We start from the raw sequence: 19,457 nt of genomic DNA on the forward strand, positions 1-19,457 counted from the left end.
GCGAAACTGGGTGCCGATCCCGGGTTTCTGGATTTCCCACTCATCACTCTTTCCACCGTAGCCTGCAGCCTCTCGCCACACCACAGTGGAATCTATTTTCTATCATTTTAATTTATCGTATCATCCTTTCTTATACTAGAGCTTCCTTAATGGCAAGATAAGTATCATGTTAGGGGAACGTGGCACAAAATAAGTAGAATATAGGTTTTAAAAAGCATATAGATGTTGCAAATTAAAGCAGCGTGAGTGTTAACTATCTAGCCTCCATCTTCCAATCAGTTTAAATTACTTTAATGTATGTTTTTAAACTCAAAATGAGCTGTAATCCCAATATGCAACCCTCTTAATGTGGATGAATTACACGAGATCATTTCATTTTGATTCCCCTCCTTTTGCACATTTCGGAACATGGGATTGGTGTTTTCATGTCCCGTTATCTCAAAAGAGGAATGTTCTCCTTGCATTTTTTTTTTTTTGTAGACTACTTCTTAGACCTTAAAGACATACATAGTTCTCCCACAAATAATTCACTTAACTTTCGTTCGAAGTCTCTGAGTTGAATAATTCTCTATGGCGGGCTGAACACAGTGTCACATTATAGCGGAAGCAAAGAACACAAATTGCGAGCTCTGTCTCGGGTCTGGCAGAGACTCCCTGTGACCATTTAGCTTAGAGATGAAAGGTGGTGAGCACACAGGAGGATGACGTGAGCACGTCTGACTAAAGTTGTTGGCACTCTGGAATGATCCCGAGTTAATTTCCAAAGAAAAGAGAACCTCTCAGCAGAGACATTTTCAATCAATAGCTAAGCAGCCCAGAAAACATTCATTTGAATGAAGTTATTTTCCTATGATGGCTGTATGAAAAGACATAGGTTTCAAAGAAACTGACCTTGAACATGATTATGTTTCTCCTGATCAGAGAAAACTAACTGGGTCTAATTGACAGTCCTGAGGCACAGAGAAGAGAAGACATTTTCAAAAACCGTGTCACTGAGTGAAAGCTAGGTTAAGCAATGTCACTGTGATTTCTCCCTCCCTGTCTTCTGCTTTCAAAGGAAACCCCTTGAACACCATGCTTGTGACTTTACGATAAGCTAAGTCTTCAGGAACAGACTCGTTTGGATTGTAAGGGACAGGGGAAAGTGGGTTCCTGTGATTTCCACAGTGACATGTCTTCCGCCCCTACCATATGCCATTCCAAAGCAGCCAGGACTAGGGGAGAAAGGGTGGTAGAGAAGGAAGGTGTAGGTGTGCACGGGTGGGCAGACTGGGTCCGCCTGTTCCTTCCCACATCCTTTCCAGGGCCAGACCTGCTCAGGGACAGACTTTCGTATCCTAACTACCTGTGAGACGTGACTTGGGCCGGCTACACACATATTGCTTGTTTTATCGTTTTTACCTGTTACCTCCCGCTCTCGCTTGCTTGCTGTTCCATCGCTTGCCAAAATTCAACCTCAGGCACAGATGGTGAGAAGATGATTTTTGCCACCAAGAGCCAAAGAAAGTGCCCAAATATTAATGGGTATTTACCTAGCAACAGAACCTGAGATTTAATAGAAGAGAAGGACTTGAATTTCCAACGCTAATCTCTAAAATTGAGAAGTGTTTCATTTATTTTTAAAAAATGGCTCCGGAGTGCGTTGAGCTGTTGTTGTGCATGGAAGGGTCCGGGGTACTTACTTCCACACCGGTCACCCAGAATGCCAAGTCCGGTGTTATAAGTAGCTGCCGTTGCCCATGTCCAGGAGTCACAAATATAAAGGTCTCCGAATGGACACTTTTTAAAAGGGTCTGAAGATCCTGGAGATTGCCAAACCACTGCTTCGACGCTCTCCATATTAAATATTATTTCTATACTCTGCAAAAGTCTAGGGGAGTACAAGTTTGGTTCTGATTACGTAATTATTCTACAGAAGTATGAAAAAAATCATCACTAAAACCCTCCAGGTGCTTAAACAGTTTGATAGACTGTAGCCATTCTGCCATCAGCGCCCCCAGCTGTGTTGCTTAGCAACATTTTAATTCCAGAAGAATCGAAGGAGATGCAATCCCTGTGGAGAGGGAAACAGAAATAAGAGGGCTGTTGACAGATGATCTGAGTTGTTTCTTCTAATATACTGTGAAGATCACTAGCTCTTTTCATGAATGATAAATGGACTGTACACAGATCAATGGGTTCAGCAATAAACTGGAACCAGGCTCCATGTCTAAGGCGACACAGGCCGAGAGGCCCAGAGATTTCCTCATTTCGATGATTTGGTGTGTGTTTTCTTAAAGGTTCCACAGGAGGAGATTGATCCGAGCAGTCGGTCATCCCTTGGCCTTTTGTGGTGTCCGCTAATAAAAATGATTTTAGAAATGGCTACTTTGGCCTTGCTCTCACCATGCAGGTGCAGCCAGGTGTCAGGAGTCACACAGGGTAAACGGGTCCTCACCACAAATCTCGAAGTCCTAGATGTGCCCATGATCATCCCTCCTCCCCCCGCCCACACGCCTGCCTCCCCACCCTGTCATAACAACCCAAGCAGGCCCACCCAGGGGCTAAGATCTGAGTGCAAGGCAGAGAGAGAGGAAAATTGCTCTCTGTGTCTCCAGTCTGCTTATCGCAAGCAGCCTGCTTCAGTTAGGTCCTTATGTTTTGGAAGAGCGTCTTATACTGCTTATTGTTTTGGTAACTAGTTGTGAAGATTATGCCTGCTAATGTTGTCTAATTGCATTTTTTTCTTCTGTTTACAGGCTGTTGAAAAGGCGAAACCTAAGAATAATCCTGTGAAGTAAGTTATTTTTTTATTTTTTGGAAATTTTAATTTGAATGGACTCCGTGCGTGTGTGGCAAAAGAGACCTTGAATTTTGAGTTCATCTCTATGACGATCGAAAACAAAAACAAACAAGGGGGGAAACCACCAAAACACAAAACCCAAATCTCCAATTGAACGGGGACTAGCTTTGATTTTGATTTGATTTTTTCCTGTGGTCCTGATGAGGAAGTGCCCCAAGTTGTGCCCAGTTTACAGAAATTAATATGTGCCATCCGTGAAGAGCTGCCAAATACTATTATAATCCTATTCAATGCATGGTACTTCAAGCCTTTGGGTCTTGCACATGCTAAAAAGATTATATTTTTAATTGCAAACCTTGGACCTATGACAGAGACTGAAATGGCTGAAAATGTGCCAAGTGATTTCCAGCCACGTGGGGAGGTTTGGCACCTTGGCATCAAGGCCTTGCTACTCTGTTAATGAAAAGCTCATAAAAAGATATTTAACCAAAGGTTTTTCTAGCTAACAGAGAGCTATTTCCAAGGCGTTTTATGGGGCACTCTTAAATTATAAACAAGCAGCACAGCACTCTTTTAAACATAGTACATCTTAGACATCCTGTCTCTTCCAGAAGGGAGACTTTCAAATTAAGAAGGATGTTTGTTTTGTCATTTGGGTTTGTGACATCTGAGTGCAGTGTTATGCGGACCAGGCCCACCAGCCACGTGGCCTCGGGAAGTCCTGCTCTCTTTGCTGGGTTATCACAATCTCACATTTCTAGGAGCTCTGTGTTAATTTATGATAGCTGACTTTCACTGTAGTGGGTACCAGGCTCCAATTCATTTTTTCCAAAAGTTTCTGTGTACTTTGTTTTTAAATTTAATTTTTCGTAGGCCACAGAATATTCCTTATCGGCTTTTGTAGCCTCTGGAGGAGCATCTGTAGTCTGGAGATATACTATGCTATAGTCATCCTATGGGAGTATTTCCGGTAGCTGAGTTTTTGCCTGGTTGTTTGATTGGGGTTGAAATCTTCTCTGCAGCCTGATTTCTTTTCTGTCTGTGCCCTGAAGGCGGGATTAGAGGGTGGTGCTAATGAGGCCAAGGCCAGGACTGCCGGTCCCTGGTTGGGCCATTAGTGATCTTCTTTCCCCTAGTCTGATTGCACCCTTCCCTCCAGTCCTCCAGTGTGCAGATGTGTGCCCCGGGTCACAAGGGATGGGGCAAGGGCTGGAGGAGTGTAAACCCAGGCCCTCAGTGGGACAAACATCTCCAAGTTCAAGCCGTCCTGATAGGAAGTAAGGCTCAGGCTCCATCTTGGCATGCACAGGACAGCCCATTGGTAGTATACGGGGCTACGTGCAATCAGACTCTAGTGGCCTGGAGTGGGACCAGTTTTCTCTCTGCTCCTTGTGAGGATTCGACCCTACAGATAATTATATTTTTTATGAGCTCTGGTTAATTCACAGTGCAGACTCCATCTAACGTCTAGCACTTTAAGGAATATCGTAAAGAGAAAACAGGAAAACTAGAAGAACCAAATGATTAGTAATAGAATATGGAGCGTTTTACCTTTAAATAGATTTGAAAATCTGCTCAATAGTAAGCCTCAGTCGCGATCAACCGGTAGATGTTTAGAATTGTCTTCTAACTGAATAAGGAACTGTTCTCGGTGTGCATTTGGGTGTCCCGCTGCATGTGCGCTCACAATAGGTACCCCAACTGCCCAGCCACAACCACTGGGCACTTGAAGAAGAAGACCTCTTCAAGACCTCAGCTCAGGGACAGAAATCCCAGAGCATGGTTCGTGAACACTGCCCGATAGCAGAGCAGAAGCAGAAGCAGAGTTTTTTGAAGTTTTATGTATAGTGGCCCTCTTTCTGTTTCTGATGTCTGACCGAGAATTTCAGTTACATGGGGTGCACTGAGACCCCAAATACATGTTCTCCTGAATGAATGAACAGGTAAACAAATTGGACACATCCCAGAGAGCAGTCCTTCCAGAAACCTGGCCTGGAGGCTTAATGAGACTGGTGGCCCCACACTAGAGTGTCAGATCGGAGGGGGCCATGTGTTGTAACTGATCAAGTCATCCATTATCCTATTCTTGAGTCATGCCAGGTATAAAGTGCTCCCACGTTGCTCTGGCTCATTCTCGCTGCTCTGCCTCGGACCAGGTACTGGCTTGCTCTTGTATGTCAGAATTAACATTTGATTGAGCATACAATGGAAAGTGTGTATAGTCTTGCTGGAAAAGTCGAGGTCTGGAGGCATTTACAACTAAAGCCTGAACACAGATTGGTGCAGATGATCATATGTGTGATTGGATGTCATCCTCTGGTGCAGAGTTTGGCAAATGGTTGGGGAAAAGAAATGAGAAGAATCGTTTGTGACATGTGAAAATTACATGAAATTCAAATTTCAGTGTCTATAAAAAAAGCTCTATTGGCACACAGCGATACTCATTTGTTTCCATATTATCTATGGCTCCTTTTGTGCCATGGTGGCAGAGATTAGTTGCGACAGAGATTGTACAAACCACAAAACGGAAACTATTTACTATCTGGCCCATTACAGAAAACCTTTGCAGACCCATGCTCTAGCTGGTCAGGTAGAAAAAGGCACAAAGGTGCACTTTTCCCTGACTGTAAGGGTTAAACTATCACCCCCCCACACACCCTTGTCCTTTAAAACATTGAGGAAGCATTGACTGAGCCCTTTCCCTGTGTTCTGGACTTTCTGGGGCTGATGTACCACACAGTTCTCATTCAGAGCAAAGAGACCACTCTAAACTTACTATCTTTGAAGTCATTATGGATATGAGATCCATTGACAGGGCAACAATGCCTTGGAAACCAGTGAGCACAGAGCCAGAGCCTTACTGCTTGTCTTCCAAGTTGCGTGTGGATGGATAGCTTGCAAAAGGCATATGCACGTTCTAAAATTCTGTTACTTCCCAAAATCTAACTCAGGCTGAGCAAACTTTCCATTAGAGCCATGGTAAATGAGTTACAATATCCATTTAGTTTGCCTGTTTTCCTCTCTAAAGGTTTGCCTCCTCTTCCCTATTTCTCAGCCACTTGTCAATTTACTTTTAATACCTTCATGGTTGTAAGCCACTTTCTTCACCATAGGGAGACTGTGGTACACATTAATTACACTCCATATAAAGGAGAAATTAAGTATATGCTTAGTGAATGTAAGCACATAATGTATCTGGATACACTAATGATTTTACCTTAAAACATTAAATATTACCTCTGAGGGTAAGAATCAAAATTGAATGTTCTTAAGATCAGTGATCAGGACAAGAGATGCTGGTGTATTTCTCAGTCTGTTGGAGCCATGCCGGTATCAAAGCTTGATTAGTATGTTCAAAGTGTGGCTCTTTAATGTGTCAGAGAGACTTTCACTTGTATGTTAATGTTCTGCAGCAATTATCTTCAAGCTTTCATTGTGACAACAAGGCCTGAGAGATGTACAGATTTCTTCTACCATATGTGACTTATCACATACATTTTTTTAAAAACACATTTCTGTTATTAAGACATATGTGAATTGCTTTTGGCTAAAAGCCATGCACTAATAAGTTGAGTTGAATCTAACCGAGGTTGACATCTGTTACCAAAAGAGAGAGAGAGAGAGAAAGAGGGAGGGAGGGAGAGGGGGAGGGAGAGGGGGAGGGAGAGCGAGTGAGCGAGAGCACAGTTGTCAAGCATAACATTCTTCCTTGCTTTTACACTTTAACAACGTTAAACAACGTAGTTGTTGTCTTTCACAAATCAGGATCAGAATCCACTCTGCTTAGGAAATTACAGCTTTATTTAGGAACCAATCCATCTTACAGATACGGTGGTTTCATGATTGAAAATGACAAATAGCCACGAAGATTGTCCTGACCATGGTGTTTGTGCATTATTCATTTATTCATCCAATGAATATTTATTGAGAAGCTACAGCATTCCGGGAACTGTGATAGAGGCTGAGAGAATTAAAAATAAATCTGACACAGGTCTTACCCTCGAGGAGTTTAGAGTCCAGTACGAGAGATAAAATCAGTTTGTAAAGAACTAAATACAAGATAGAGATGTTTGTTAAGTAGGAAACAGACAAAGGACGTCGGAAGCTCTAAGGACAGAAAGCGCTTCTAGTTAGCGCTCTTGGAGAAGGGTGGGGGGGGGACATTTGCACCAGGACTTTAAAGACTGTTGGTTCGAGCCACCAGTGCTGAGGTTGGAAACCAAGGCTCAGAAATGGTGACTTAGGGACCTCAGGGCTTATCCAGATGAAAGCGATGAGCTCGGTGGAGTCAAATAGCATTGAAGAGCCCTAACTGGCTACTGTGAATTGTCATCGAGTGCCCTATTATTAAACATAAACGAAGAGTCCATAGACCTGGGATCTAGTCCTCAATCTAAGACTAACTTCTGGTATGAAATGGGAAATGTTCCTTCCTCAGCTACATTATTTGTATGGTGCTTCCAGCTCTTGAAAAAAAGCCGAAGCTTGAAAGCCTGTTTTGTAATTATTTTAGGAAATATTTGATGTTCAAATTTGATATAGATGCATACAAGCACATACATTATAAACATCGCATATATAATACACGTTTATTCACATACATGCACACACACACACACACATACACAGTGTCTTTTCCCATCATTTCTGCCTCGTGTACTTGTGAAATGAGGGCCAAGAAGCCACATCATTAGAGTCTTAAAGAGATATGTTAGATAGAAGATCGGCGTGGCTCCCAGAACATTGGGGTGAGTCATTTAAATGACCCCTTACAACCAAAAGTAATTTTGCAGTCGGAGTCTGTATCTCTTGTGATGCTCTTGAAGCTGTGCAGAATATCACTGGAATCACCACATCTTCTCAGACTGAGAAGACAGTGGATTCTGTGCTGTGTTCTGCCAAACACTAGTCCTGCAGGATCATCTCCTTTAGGAATAAAAGGCTCCAGCACCACAGTTTGGCATGTGCTATCACATCCTTTTCCTGGAGTGCCCCTGTTTGCCGAGAGGACAGCCTTGCCTGGCACGGCACTTCATGGAATACAAAACTGGATGCTCAGGTCCATGGGAAATACAATGACCACATGGGAGCCTGGCAGTTTGAGAAACCTAGGGCCTCATACCTTACGTCCCATCCCTAACAAAGATATTTGAAATGAGCAGCTGAATTAGAAAGTCAACCGTGGAAAAGAGAGAAATCCCCCAAGTCCAAAGTGATAAAGTATCTCCTGTGTATCTTTTACGGTTTCACACTCTAAATGATTTTTATGGATTGGGACTATACTGAGGGACAGTCCTCAGTGAGGGGAATGGACATTTTAGGGTTGGGTCCCTCGGAGATTTATGATGACCACTCGTTTCCTGACAGTGAGGCACCCAGCCCTGTGCGCTCCCCACGCTGCCAGCAAAAGTCTAAGCTGTCTCTAACCAGCTCTGGGCATTTTAAGGGTAGTCGAAGGAAAGACAGCAACATGTTGTCCAGTAGCTATAATTGGATGCGGAAGGTTCCAGCAGTCATCTGCATAGCACAAATTTCTGGACATCCCCCTTTTCATTGGTAATCGGAGTGGCGTCGTCTAGGCAGTCCCAGACAAGGCAACTGAGCCCTGGAGAACAGACTGCCCAGAACCCCAAGGTGCCAGATAATTCTCTCCACCTTGGACCCTCTGCCTCTTTCTCGGCGTCACCTCTTAGGACACACACGTTCACTTCCAAACTTGTGATTGGTTTTTAAAGTCCTATTAGCTAACTTTGTGTAATAGTTTGTTTTCTTAGAGCATGGTATGGCATCAAACGTTTTCAGAAGTAACGAACCAGCGTTTGCAGGCACTTGGACAATTAGGCCAACTGCACTTATGGTAACTTTATATCGATAAGGAAGAGTTTCTTCAAAACTCCAAGCACGTTGGCTTGTCTCATTAGCATCACTGATCTTTTCAAAAGCACGAGCGCCTTTTCTTATGATGAAATGGAAGTAGCAAGCACCCATTTACTGGTGAAGCAGAGGGACCTCACACCAGCCAGCAAACGTGGGATCAAACCACTTTAAAGGAAATGAAGCTACTTTTTCAGCAACAGCATTCATAAAATACTTCTTTATCTGGTACTTCATAAGGTACTGTCTTACTTTCTAACTCTGTGCTTCTTAGCATGTGCGGCTTAGACAAGAACAGACAACTCTTTCATCCATTCACACGGTCCAACCCATTTTTCGGTACATAGGAGTTACAGCTCAAATTTTATGTTAACATTACCACTCAGCAGTCTTTCAGAAGGCTGTTGAAAACTCAGCATCACATAGCTGATCTGCTAGAAATTCAAGCAAGCCATGCACATATATTCTTTTGACAAACATGAATTGTTCTGGGCTCAGTTGATGGGGACATGAGTAAGGTACAGGATCTGCCCTGAAGGTCCTCATGCTCTCCTAAGGAAACGGGCCCCCTCATTGCGCTACAGAATAGACGGGCTCTGCGAATAATGCAGAGGAAAGCGAGTGCTGCATCCCACGAGGCACAGACAGAGGAAAGAGCACCTGCTTGGAGCGGGCTCGCCCTCGCTCCGCAGGAGTCCCCGGGTGAATGGTACAGGTGAAGCCATTCAAGAGAGCAGAAAAACACTTGCCAACGGCCTGACAGGAAGAAAGCAGAGACTGTGTTGTGAGCAATGTCTGGTAGGTAGAGGCAGCCAAGGAGAGGGGCCACTTTTTTTTTCAGTGGAAGATTCGGGTCCCACTTCTGACATTAAGAGGAGAACAATGCAGTGTAGATGGAATTAATAAAATGCTCGAAAGGATTCTTTTGTTCTAGAAAGGTAAAGGTTAGAGTTAGGGAGGGATTATAAACCACCCTTTTAAAACTGTTTGCAGAGAAATAGACATATCAAATCCTTCCTGATTAGATCTGTCTAATCCTTCTCGGTGGACTTTTATGTAAATCTCAGCTCACATAGGGTTCCTCTGAGTCTCCGGCAGTTCCCTTGTGGCTTTATCCACCCTTGATTGTTTCTTACATTTTTAAACATTTTGCTTTCATACGGTTCCTTTCACATTATTCAAACATCTAGTATTTTAGGCATGACACATAACACTGTTATTCTAGCTTCATTTTCTGAGTTCATTGCATAGACATAAAAATTCTTTCTGAATGTATTTTTATCAGCCATAGACGTAAGCACAGTAGGGCTATTTTGATTTCTAGGGAAATGAGGCATGCCCCCATGGTAACTACGCATGGGGCTTCGAACAGTAAATCAGCCCTCCATCGCCCAAAAAATACGTTCATAGTCAAGAGGCTGGGGTCATAAGTATTATTTAGTTGACTACTAGTTGTGGGAGGGAGAACAGAGAACTATGGAAATGACTCCCTTTGGCCAGGAACTGAAACAGGAAGTAAAGAGTTTCTGCTTTATTAAAGCTTTTGCCGAAACCAACAGCAGTTGTCTAGAAAGCCAACATTAAAAAAAGAAAAAAAAAAAAAAAGGTAAACCATTCTCCCACAGGGAAGTGCTTCCATTTGTAGAATTTACAGCATATGGGGGTAGATTACATATCATTATAACCCAGTTTTTTTATACACACACACACACACACACACACACACACACATTTATATACTCTGCACCTCAATATGCCCTCATGATCCATAGTAATTTAAATCCAAGATGGAATCGGTGGTGATGGGCAGGCAGAGCAGCCGTAACTCTAGAAGTTCTGAAATCTTTTCTTCTGTCTCCCTGTCCTCATCACCCGCTAATATTTGACTGTTATCCTTCTCCCAAGACCATATTCCCACATGTGCATTCCACGTAGTTGGGGAAAATATTTCAGAAAAGCCTTGTGGCTTTTTGCTTATTTTTTAGCAGCTTCGGGGAGCGTATGATTATATACCTCCATGGAAGCCCAGGGCAGGCAGGGAGCTCCTTCCTACTCCCTGCCTGTGCATCATCAGACCCTTCAGTGTGAGTTGCCAGGAATCTGCTAATAGCACCTCCACTAGACACACCTTATTCATCTCTCTCCCACTCACTAGAGATGTAGATTATTATCAACACTGGTGAAGTGGAAGTTTCATTCACCTCCCACCCTGATGCAAGAGTTTACTAAGCAAATTAGACCCGCTCGCAAACCTGCTTTAACGGTAGGTGCATATGTGTGTATGCACTCTCTACACGTATGGATGTATGCTGCTCAGATATAGATTAAACCCCACCTCTTTCCAGAAATGGATTTGACATGATTGAAACAAGATCGTAGGGGAGGATGTTTAAAGGAAACAGGAGACCCTGCTATTTCCTAGCACTATAGAAACATCTCTTTACATATATGAAGCAACTAGAAAAATGCTATGTGTTTTTAAATCCACCCCAACGAGGGCCCCCCTACGGTGGCGGAAGGACGCTGTTGTGCAAAGCCTGTTGAGAGATCAACGTGCAGAATGCCGTCACGTGCGTGTGAGCTTCTTCCGCTGGTGCTTAGCGATGGGTGCTAAATCTCTGAATGTGGCTTTAACTTTGCAAAACTCATCCAAGATGGTGACTCAGAGCCATGGGTGTTGAAAAAGTGGTCAGTCAAGGAAATGAACGTGGCTATTGGTTCAAAATAATCGTGATTTTCTTTTGTGGATAATGAATGCCCCCAAGAGGAATTTTAAAGGGTTTGTTGCAAAGAACGACAGCATTGGACAACCACCCCATGCAAAATAGCAACTCCTCCCACATGTACCCTCACCATCCCCTCTGGCCTCCTTTTTCTTTTCCACTTTAGCAATTATCATACTGTATCTGTCTATCAGATCCATCTCTCTAGCTGTCATCTCTCTCTCTGTGTTTTCGAGGGTCACTTCCCATAAGAATGTAAAGTCCATATGAGCAAGAACTTTGTATTCCCTACTGTAACCCTAGCACCTCAGACAGTACCTGGCATAGAGCAGGAGCTCAATATTTGTTGAATGGCAGGCATCGGGGGCCGGGGCAGGGAGCTTTGAAGTTCAGCCATCTGAGTTCTGTATGAGTTTAGTCTTAGAGTAAGCCTGATTTTGCACTGCCCTTTGGACAGTTACTGAACTCCTTATTAGCCCTCGCACGAGTTACTAAGTTTTCCTGGAAAGGAACCAAGCTTTCTTTTCTTTTTTTTTTTTTTAAAGATTTTATTTATTTATTTGAGACAGAGAGAATGAGATAGAGAGAGCATGAGAGGGGGGAGGGTCAGAGGGAGAAGCAGACTCCCCGCCGAGCAGGGAGCCCGATGCGGGACTCGATCCCGGGACTCCAGGATCATGACCTGAGCCGAAGGCAGTCGCTTAACCAACTGAGCCACCCAGGTGCCCGGAACCAAGCTTTCTTTTAAAATATTCTGTATTCCATATTGGTTTAACTCTGAGGCATTTTAAAGTTCAGTTTACTGTCTTTATAGCCCTAGAATTTTACCGCACAGATGATGGTTGATTCCTTCCTCTGGTCTATACCCACCTTCCTACTCAGGGTATCTTCCCACTCTTGCTTTTGAAGGTAGGGCACGGGGGTAAAGATGTTGGCCTTCCTATGGGTTGGGGTTACGCACGGGCAGTTGCATTAGATGTCATTAAGCATTTTCAAGAATGACAGAAGACACATTTTTGTCACTATGGGACAAGGAAACAGAAAGGTTATTAAACTAACAGCTGACAACACGTGCTATTTCCTATTTTTGAAAGGCCATCCCGATGCTCAGAAATTAGCAGGATGGGACATACAGCAGCCAGTGCCAAAGCACCTGCACTTGCCCTCTTCCTCAGAGCTGGGAGCCTGAGAAGCCCCTGATCTCCCCTTCCCACCATGCTCCACCCATCTCCCCTTCATCCTTCCGCCATGCTTCACTGGCACAGCGTGAAGAAGCTTTTGGTAACTTTCCCCATGGACCGATCATCCCAGGAGTTGGATGGCTCTGCTGGTCCTTCAGCCAGGCTTGACACACAGATTAACAGACATTTCCAGCCACGAGGGTGTAGGCAGTAACTCTGAGAAGTGGTAAAAGTAAACAAGCTTTCCTTCATTTCGTGTTAATTTCATGAATATGTAAGTACTGTCATTACGTTCTTTGGTCACATCTCAGTGATGGCGTTGAAACAGTTGCCCTCACTTTATATCGATATGTATGAAAGAAACCGAAAACACAAGACCGGGTTTTAGGAAATAACACTGCTACAAGGTTAATTTTGCCTCATATGGCATTTCCTAGAATTGAATTGCCTGATCTCCTCGGGGATTGCTCTTGTGCTTGCAATAATCGAGGGTGATTTTATTGGAAAATCACCTCTGGAGGAGACTCTCTATGGGACAGAATTTCTGGCGCCAGGGGCACGCACTGTTCCGGTTCCCAATCTTTCCGTTCCTCCAGGCAGCACGTTCAGTAGCAATCCTTCAGGCCGGGTAGAATAACTGGACATATTAGGGAAATTGACTTTGAATTGTGTCGGGGACTTACTGGTAACAGGTCAGTAATGAAGTTGTAGCTTTTAACATGCTTATGAAATGTTTTATTAGTCGTGGCCAGACTCCCTGTAGTTTTTACTTCAGATGCTTACCAGAAAACCGTTTTGTCTAATGATTTAAGTCCTCAAAGATCCTGGGTGGACGACAGGGCAGAATTATGGAGGGTACGATAAGAGGAGAGAGAAGGGTGATACTGCATATTGAAGCTGTCGTGCTACCTTTGTAGGTGCATCTATCAATCATTTCCCACTTGTTGACTTTGTTAACTGTTAACCAGAAGACCCCAATTCAGAAATGTAGCCCAGCTCTCGAACTCCTCCCCTAAGTGGAAATTGAGAATAGTATAGATGGAATATATTGAGCCTCTAGGACGGAAGAAAGGAAGGAGGAAACGGATAGAGAAGCCACACCTTAGGGGACTCTGGTAACCCTGGAGTGACATTGACTCTGAAGGGCTGGAGGAAAGGTCCTTGAAAGCGTATTTGATTCATGAAGGCAGAAGGGTTGGGTGGGGGAAGCCAGAAAGAATAGTTGAATGCACAAGAGAGGGAAACAGAGCAGAGGGGATGCTCATCCCCTGAGAGGCAGTAGTCCTCTGGTTTCTTAGGCAAAACCTACGGCAGGCAGGAGAGAGACAATTCCCCCTGTTGTGCTCCTGTTAAAAGTCTCAGTGCTTAGGCCACTCATCAGAGCACAAGAAAACTTGATCAGAGATGATGTGCCTAATGCCTACCGCTGAGTTTGAAATCATTCAGGCACTGAGAGTAAAAGCCAAACGGCTGGTCTCTGCTGACTGGTTGGCACCCTTCTTTTATGAGTTTTGTGCCCAGATTAGTACTATTATTTACTTAAACCAAGAGAGGGAAAGTAAAACGATTCCCATGATCCAACAGGATATGTCAGTGGCATATAGCTTAGTACTTGGGTTTCCAGCAATCAAGAAGCAACCTTGTGCAATAATACGGGAGCTCAGTTCCCCAGTGGGCATAACAGAGATGATTAGATATATTGAGTTCTTTGTGTCATTCAAAGAAAGCAGAATCTCATACATGTTGGTGTTAGCTTCCCCTCACTTCATTTCAATTTTCAATAACCAGTGTCATCACATGTAACAGTTTCTTTGTAATGAAACTTCATGTCGAATTGGATTTGTCTTTCAGGTGAAAGTATATTGTGAAACCTTCTGAAATCTGATTTTTAAAATAATTTTTACTGCTGCAAAAAATCATAAATATACCTCAAATTCCCCCAAACAAGAATAATGCAGCCAATGAATGATAAAAACAAAATCTCCGTGTTTGAAAAAACAAGTTAGATTTCTGCTTTTGATATTTGACAGACCTGGGGGAAGAAGTGCTCTGCTTAATCAAACTGATTTGGTTAACAGAACTATCAAATGTAGAGAGAATGATTTTTAAGGAATTAGGAGAGAGTGAATACGCTTGACAAGAAACAATGCCAGGTATAATCTAATCCTTCTTCTATGACTCAGCCACCAACGATTCACTAACCGGAGCAAAGCATCTAGAAGTTCTGAGTAACCAAGATTCCTGTGCAAATAGCACGATGAGAACCATTCATGGTGTTCTCTTTAAAAAAAAAAAAAAAAAAAAAAAAAAAGACCAGATAAAAGACCATAGTGTTCTCTTATAAAAAAAAAAGACCAAAGGAATGAGATCTTGCCATTTGCAACGACATGGATGGAAGTGGAGGGTGTTATGCTAAGCAACATAAGTCAATCAGAGAAAGACATGTATCATATGACCTCACTGATATGAGGAATTCTTAATCTCAGGAAACAAACTGAGGGTTGCTGGAGTGGTGGGGAGTGGGAGGGATGGGGTGGCTGGGTGATGGGCATTGGGGAGGGTATGTGCTATGGTGAGCGCTGTGAATTGTGCAAGACTGTTGAATCACAGATCTGTACCTCTGAAACAAATAATACATTATATGTTAAAAAAAAAAAAAGAAGATAGCAGGAGGGGAAGAATGAAGGGGGGGGAATCGGAGGGGGAGACGAACCATGAGAGACGATGGACTCTGAAAAACAAACTGAGGGTTCTAGAGGGGAGGGGGTGGGAGGATGGGTTAGCCTGGTGGTGGGTATTAAAGAGGGCACGTTCTGCATGGAGCACTGGGTGTTATATGCAAACAATGAATCATGGAACACTACATCTAAAACTAATGATGTACTGTATGGTGATTAACATAATAAAATTTTTTTTTAAAAAAGACCAGATAACATAGTGTTCTCTTATAAAAGAAAAAAAAAACAGATAACAAAGGTGTGGAGAAAAGGGAACCCTTGTGGGCTGTTGTTGAGAGTGTACATCAGTGCGGCCACTATGGAAAACAGTACGGAGGGCCCCCCAAAAGTTAAAAATGGAACTACCGTACAATCCAGCAATCCCACTTCTGGGAATGTATCTGAAGGAAGTGAAATCACCATCTCAAAGAGATAGCTGTACCCCCGTGTTCATTGCAGCATTATTCACGAGAGCCAAGGCATGGGAACAGCCAAGATGAGTAAAGAAAATGTGATATATGTTGGAATATTATTCAGTCACAAAAAAAAGCAGAAGGAATTTCTGCCATTTGCAGCAACATGGATGAACCTTGAGGTGATTATACTAAGTGAAATAAGGCAAAGTTAAATACCGTGTGAGCTCACTTATATATTTGAAATCTAATAAAACCCAAACTCATAGAAACAGAGTAGATTGGTACTTGTCAGGGGAGGGGGTGAAGTTGGTCAAAGGGTACAAACTTCCACTTAGAAGGTGAATAAGTTCTGGGGACCTAATACATAGCACGGCGACTATGGTTAATAATGCCGTATTGTATACCTGAGCTGCTAAAAGATTAGATCTTTTTTTTTTTTTAAGATTTTATTTATTTATTCATGTGAGACAGAGAGAGAGAGGGGGGCAGAGGGAGAAGCAGGCTCCCAAGGAGCAGAGAGCCCGATGCGGGACTCAATCCCAGGACTCTGGGATCATGACCTGAGCTGAAGGCAGACGCTTAACCATCTGAGCCACCCAGGCGCCCTAAAAGATTAGATCTTAAAAGTTCTCACCACACACACACAAATGGTAACTATGTGAGGTGATGGACGTGTTAACTGAGCTTATTGTAGTATCCGTTTGCAATATAGTCTATCAAATCATCATGTTGTACACCTTCACTTACACAACGTTATATGTCAATTATACCTCAGTAAAGATGGGGGAAAAGTTCCAGGTGCTTAGATGTAAACATGCCCAGTTGGATTCCTCAAAGTATCTGGTTCTGTTCCTGGATTTAGCAATTTGATGTTCGATCACCCCTTTGCCCTACCTGCTTCCTCCCACCTCGAAAAAACTATAGCCAGTCTCACAGAGATGGGAAAAACATGGCGGTAGCATCTGCACAAATACTCCGATGTCCAGAGAAGTCGGGTATCACCTCCACAGTTTGCGCACTCTCAAACATGAGAAGAATTGAATGAGGCTGGTTTTGTGGTAGTTTGTCCAGAGCAGAATTTCCCTGCAACTTCGTAGGGGCATAGATAACAGAAATGCAGATATACTGATCCTTGTAAAGCTTGAGGTGGCAGGGTCTAGGAGCCCTGGAGTCTCCTGACTGCAAACCATACTATTCTAGTCCTTTCCTATGTGGATCAAGATGTGGAAAAGGTCAAGAATCGTTATTCTAGGGATTTGAGTGTTGTGCCTCCATGTTCTTTTTTTTTTTAAGATTTAGCTTCAAGGTCAGGATTCTCTCTTCCTTCAGCTAATTGGATGGGCTAAGTTAGCTTTTCTCAAAGTGTGGTCCATGGAGAGTGTCCTGAAGGATGTTAATAGGTGCTATTCAGGAGACAAAACAGGCATATGTACATGGATGGGGGTGTATGGTGAAGAAAGGCCAAATAAATATGGGAAATGTGGGGTTAAAAAAGTTTTCTTCTAAGTTGACTTTGAACCCTTAATATTCTAATGTACATTGTGCATCTCTACGAGGGGGATATGTAGTTTACTGCAGTGCTTCCCAAGCTCATTTGACCTAGAAGGCTTTTGTCTGTGGGATCTCAGAATCTACTTTGAGATATGCTGCAGGAAGTAAAGCTGGGTTGCATTAATGATGTCAACTCATCAGTGGGTTAAGCAAAGTCATTCTCATTTGAGGGCGGCCCCCTGAGCTAGAAACAGAAGTCTCTTAAGCCAACTTACTGTTGGTGTATGGAGCCCCTGAGGCAGAACCTGGGAGGTTCACCAGCCTGCCGAGGGGGCCATCAAGGGGCACTAGACCGAATCAGCAGACAGTGGTCCTGAGAAGAGAGTCCTCAAGCCACAGCCACAATGGAGGCAGGTAATGTGAGCTGGAAAATTGGAATTATGGTCTAATGAATTAGCTAAATACGAATACAGCATCCCCTGTAATGTCTATCCCTCTCTTAAAACTTTCTAAATGTAGACCTATAAAGTGGGGTTTTGGAGATGATAGCACAATTTTTAAAAATAGCTATTTTGAGATATGATTCACATAATATACAGTTTGCTGATTTAAGGTGTACAGTTCAGTGGGTTTGAGCATATTCACAGATTTGTGCAACAGTCACCACAATCAACTTTAGAACATTTCCATCACCCCAGAAGGAAACCCTGAGCTCATTGAGCCATCACTCCCCATTCTTCCCTCTACACAGCCCCTACCACTCTGTATCTGTGGATTTGTCTCTTCTGGGCATTCCACAGAAGTGTGGTCTTCAGTGTCCAGCTTCCCTTACTTAGCATAACAGATTCAAAATTCATCCAGGCTGTGGCACGAATCAGTACTTAACTTCTCTTTATGGCTGAGTAATAACTATTGCATCTTATGGCTAGACCACATCATGTTTGTCCATTCGTCAAGTGATGGACCTAATTTAGGTTGTTTTCACCTTTTGGGTATTGCGAACAATGCTGCTGTGAACATGGGTGTACAAGATTTTGTGTGAACATATGTTGTTAAGCGCTTTTAGGTATATACTTAGGGGTGGAGTTGCTGGGTCATATGGTGACTTTGTGTTCAGCCTTTTGAGAACCTGCCAGACTGTTCTAGACTGGCTGCTCCATTCACATTCTCACCAGTGGTACATGAGGCTTCCTATTTGTTTGACAGCATCACCCACACTGGTTATTATCTGTCTTTTGATTATTGCCATCCTAGCAGGTGTGAAGTGAGAACTCACTGTGATTTTGATTTGCATTTACCTAATGATGTTAAGCATCTTTTCACATGCTTATTGGCCAACTTTATATCTTTGGAGAAATATCTGTTCAGGTCCTGTGTCTTTTTATTATTTATTTGTAATAATTCTTTATACGTTCCAGCTACAAGTCCCTTATCAGGCATATGATCTGCAAAAACGTTCTCCTATTCTGTGGGTTGTTCTTTTAACTTTCTCGATGATGTACTTCAAGGCACAACAGTCTCTGATTTTGATGAAATCCAGTGTATCTGTTGTTTTTCTTTTGTTCCTTGTGCTTTAGTTGTCATATCATGAAGGTCTGCACCTATGATTCCTTCCAAGAGTTTTAGTTCTTAGGTCTTATTTTTAGGTTTTTGATCCATTTTGAGCTGATTTTTATGTATGGTCCAAGGTGAAGGTCCAACTTCATTATTTTGCATGTAGAAATCCAGTTGTCCCAGCATCATTTGCTGAAAAGACTATTATTCTTTCCCTATTGAATTGTCTTGAGACCTTTGTCAAAAATCAGTTGATCCTAAGTGTGGGAGTTTATGGCTGGGCTCTTATTTCTGTTCCACTGATCTGTGTATCTATCCTTATTTTAATACCACACTGTCTTGATAACTATAGCTTTGTAGTAAGATTTGAAATTAGAAAGTGTGATTCCTCCAGCTCTCTTCTTTTCCAAGATTGCTTTGGCTATTCTGGGTCCCATTTACACATTTTTTTAACCTCACTTGACTTGTATAGACACTGCCTCTTAGTTTAGAAGGCAGCCCTTGAGTCAGTATTTGGACTTTGCCTATGGGACACAAGACAAAAACCTTTGCTCAGTACAGAAGTGGATATTTCCAATTCTAAATTCAAGAGCCCCAAGGGAATGGGATTGGGGATTAGGCCTCAAATCTATCCAAAAGCCTCTGAACCAGGGTGGAGTCAAGGTTCTCTCCAAATCTGTGTGTTTACGTTCATGAATCACTGTGATTTCAATTTTTCT

General features: G+C 42.9%; 1 protein-coding gene across 3 annotated transcripts in view; it reads left to right on the forward strand.

The window, feature by feature from the left end:
• AFF2 (ALF transcription elongation factor 2) overlaps window positions 1–19,457 on the forward strand; it is a 453,393-nt gene that overhangs the window by 364,052 nt on the left and 69,884 nt on the right. For all 3 annotated transcript variants that reach the window (XM_064574649.1, XM_064574647.1, XM_064574648.1), the window contains one exon: window positions 2,739–2,776. In XM_064574649.1, coding sequence (XP_064430719.1) covers window positions 2,739–2,776 — 38 coding nt within the window. The remainder of the gene's footprint in view (window positions 1–2,738; window positions 2,777–19,457) is intronic.

The sequence above is a fragment of the Mirounga angustirostris genome, unplaced genomic scaffold (genome assembly GCF_029215605.1).
Source record: "Mirounga angustirostris isolate CCGP_5_RB_7025 unplaced genomic scaffold, mMirAng1.0.hap1 SCAF_11, whole genome shotgun sequence".
Lineage (NCBI taxonomy): Eukaryota > Metazoa > Chordata > Mammalia > Carnivora > Phocidae > Mirounga > Mirounga angustirostris.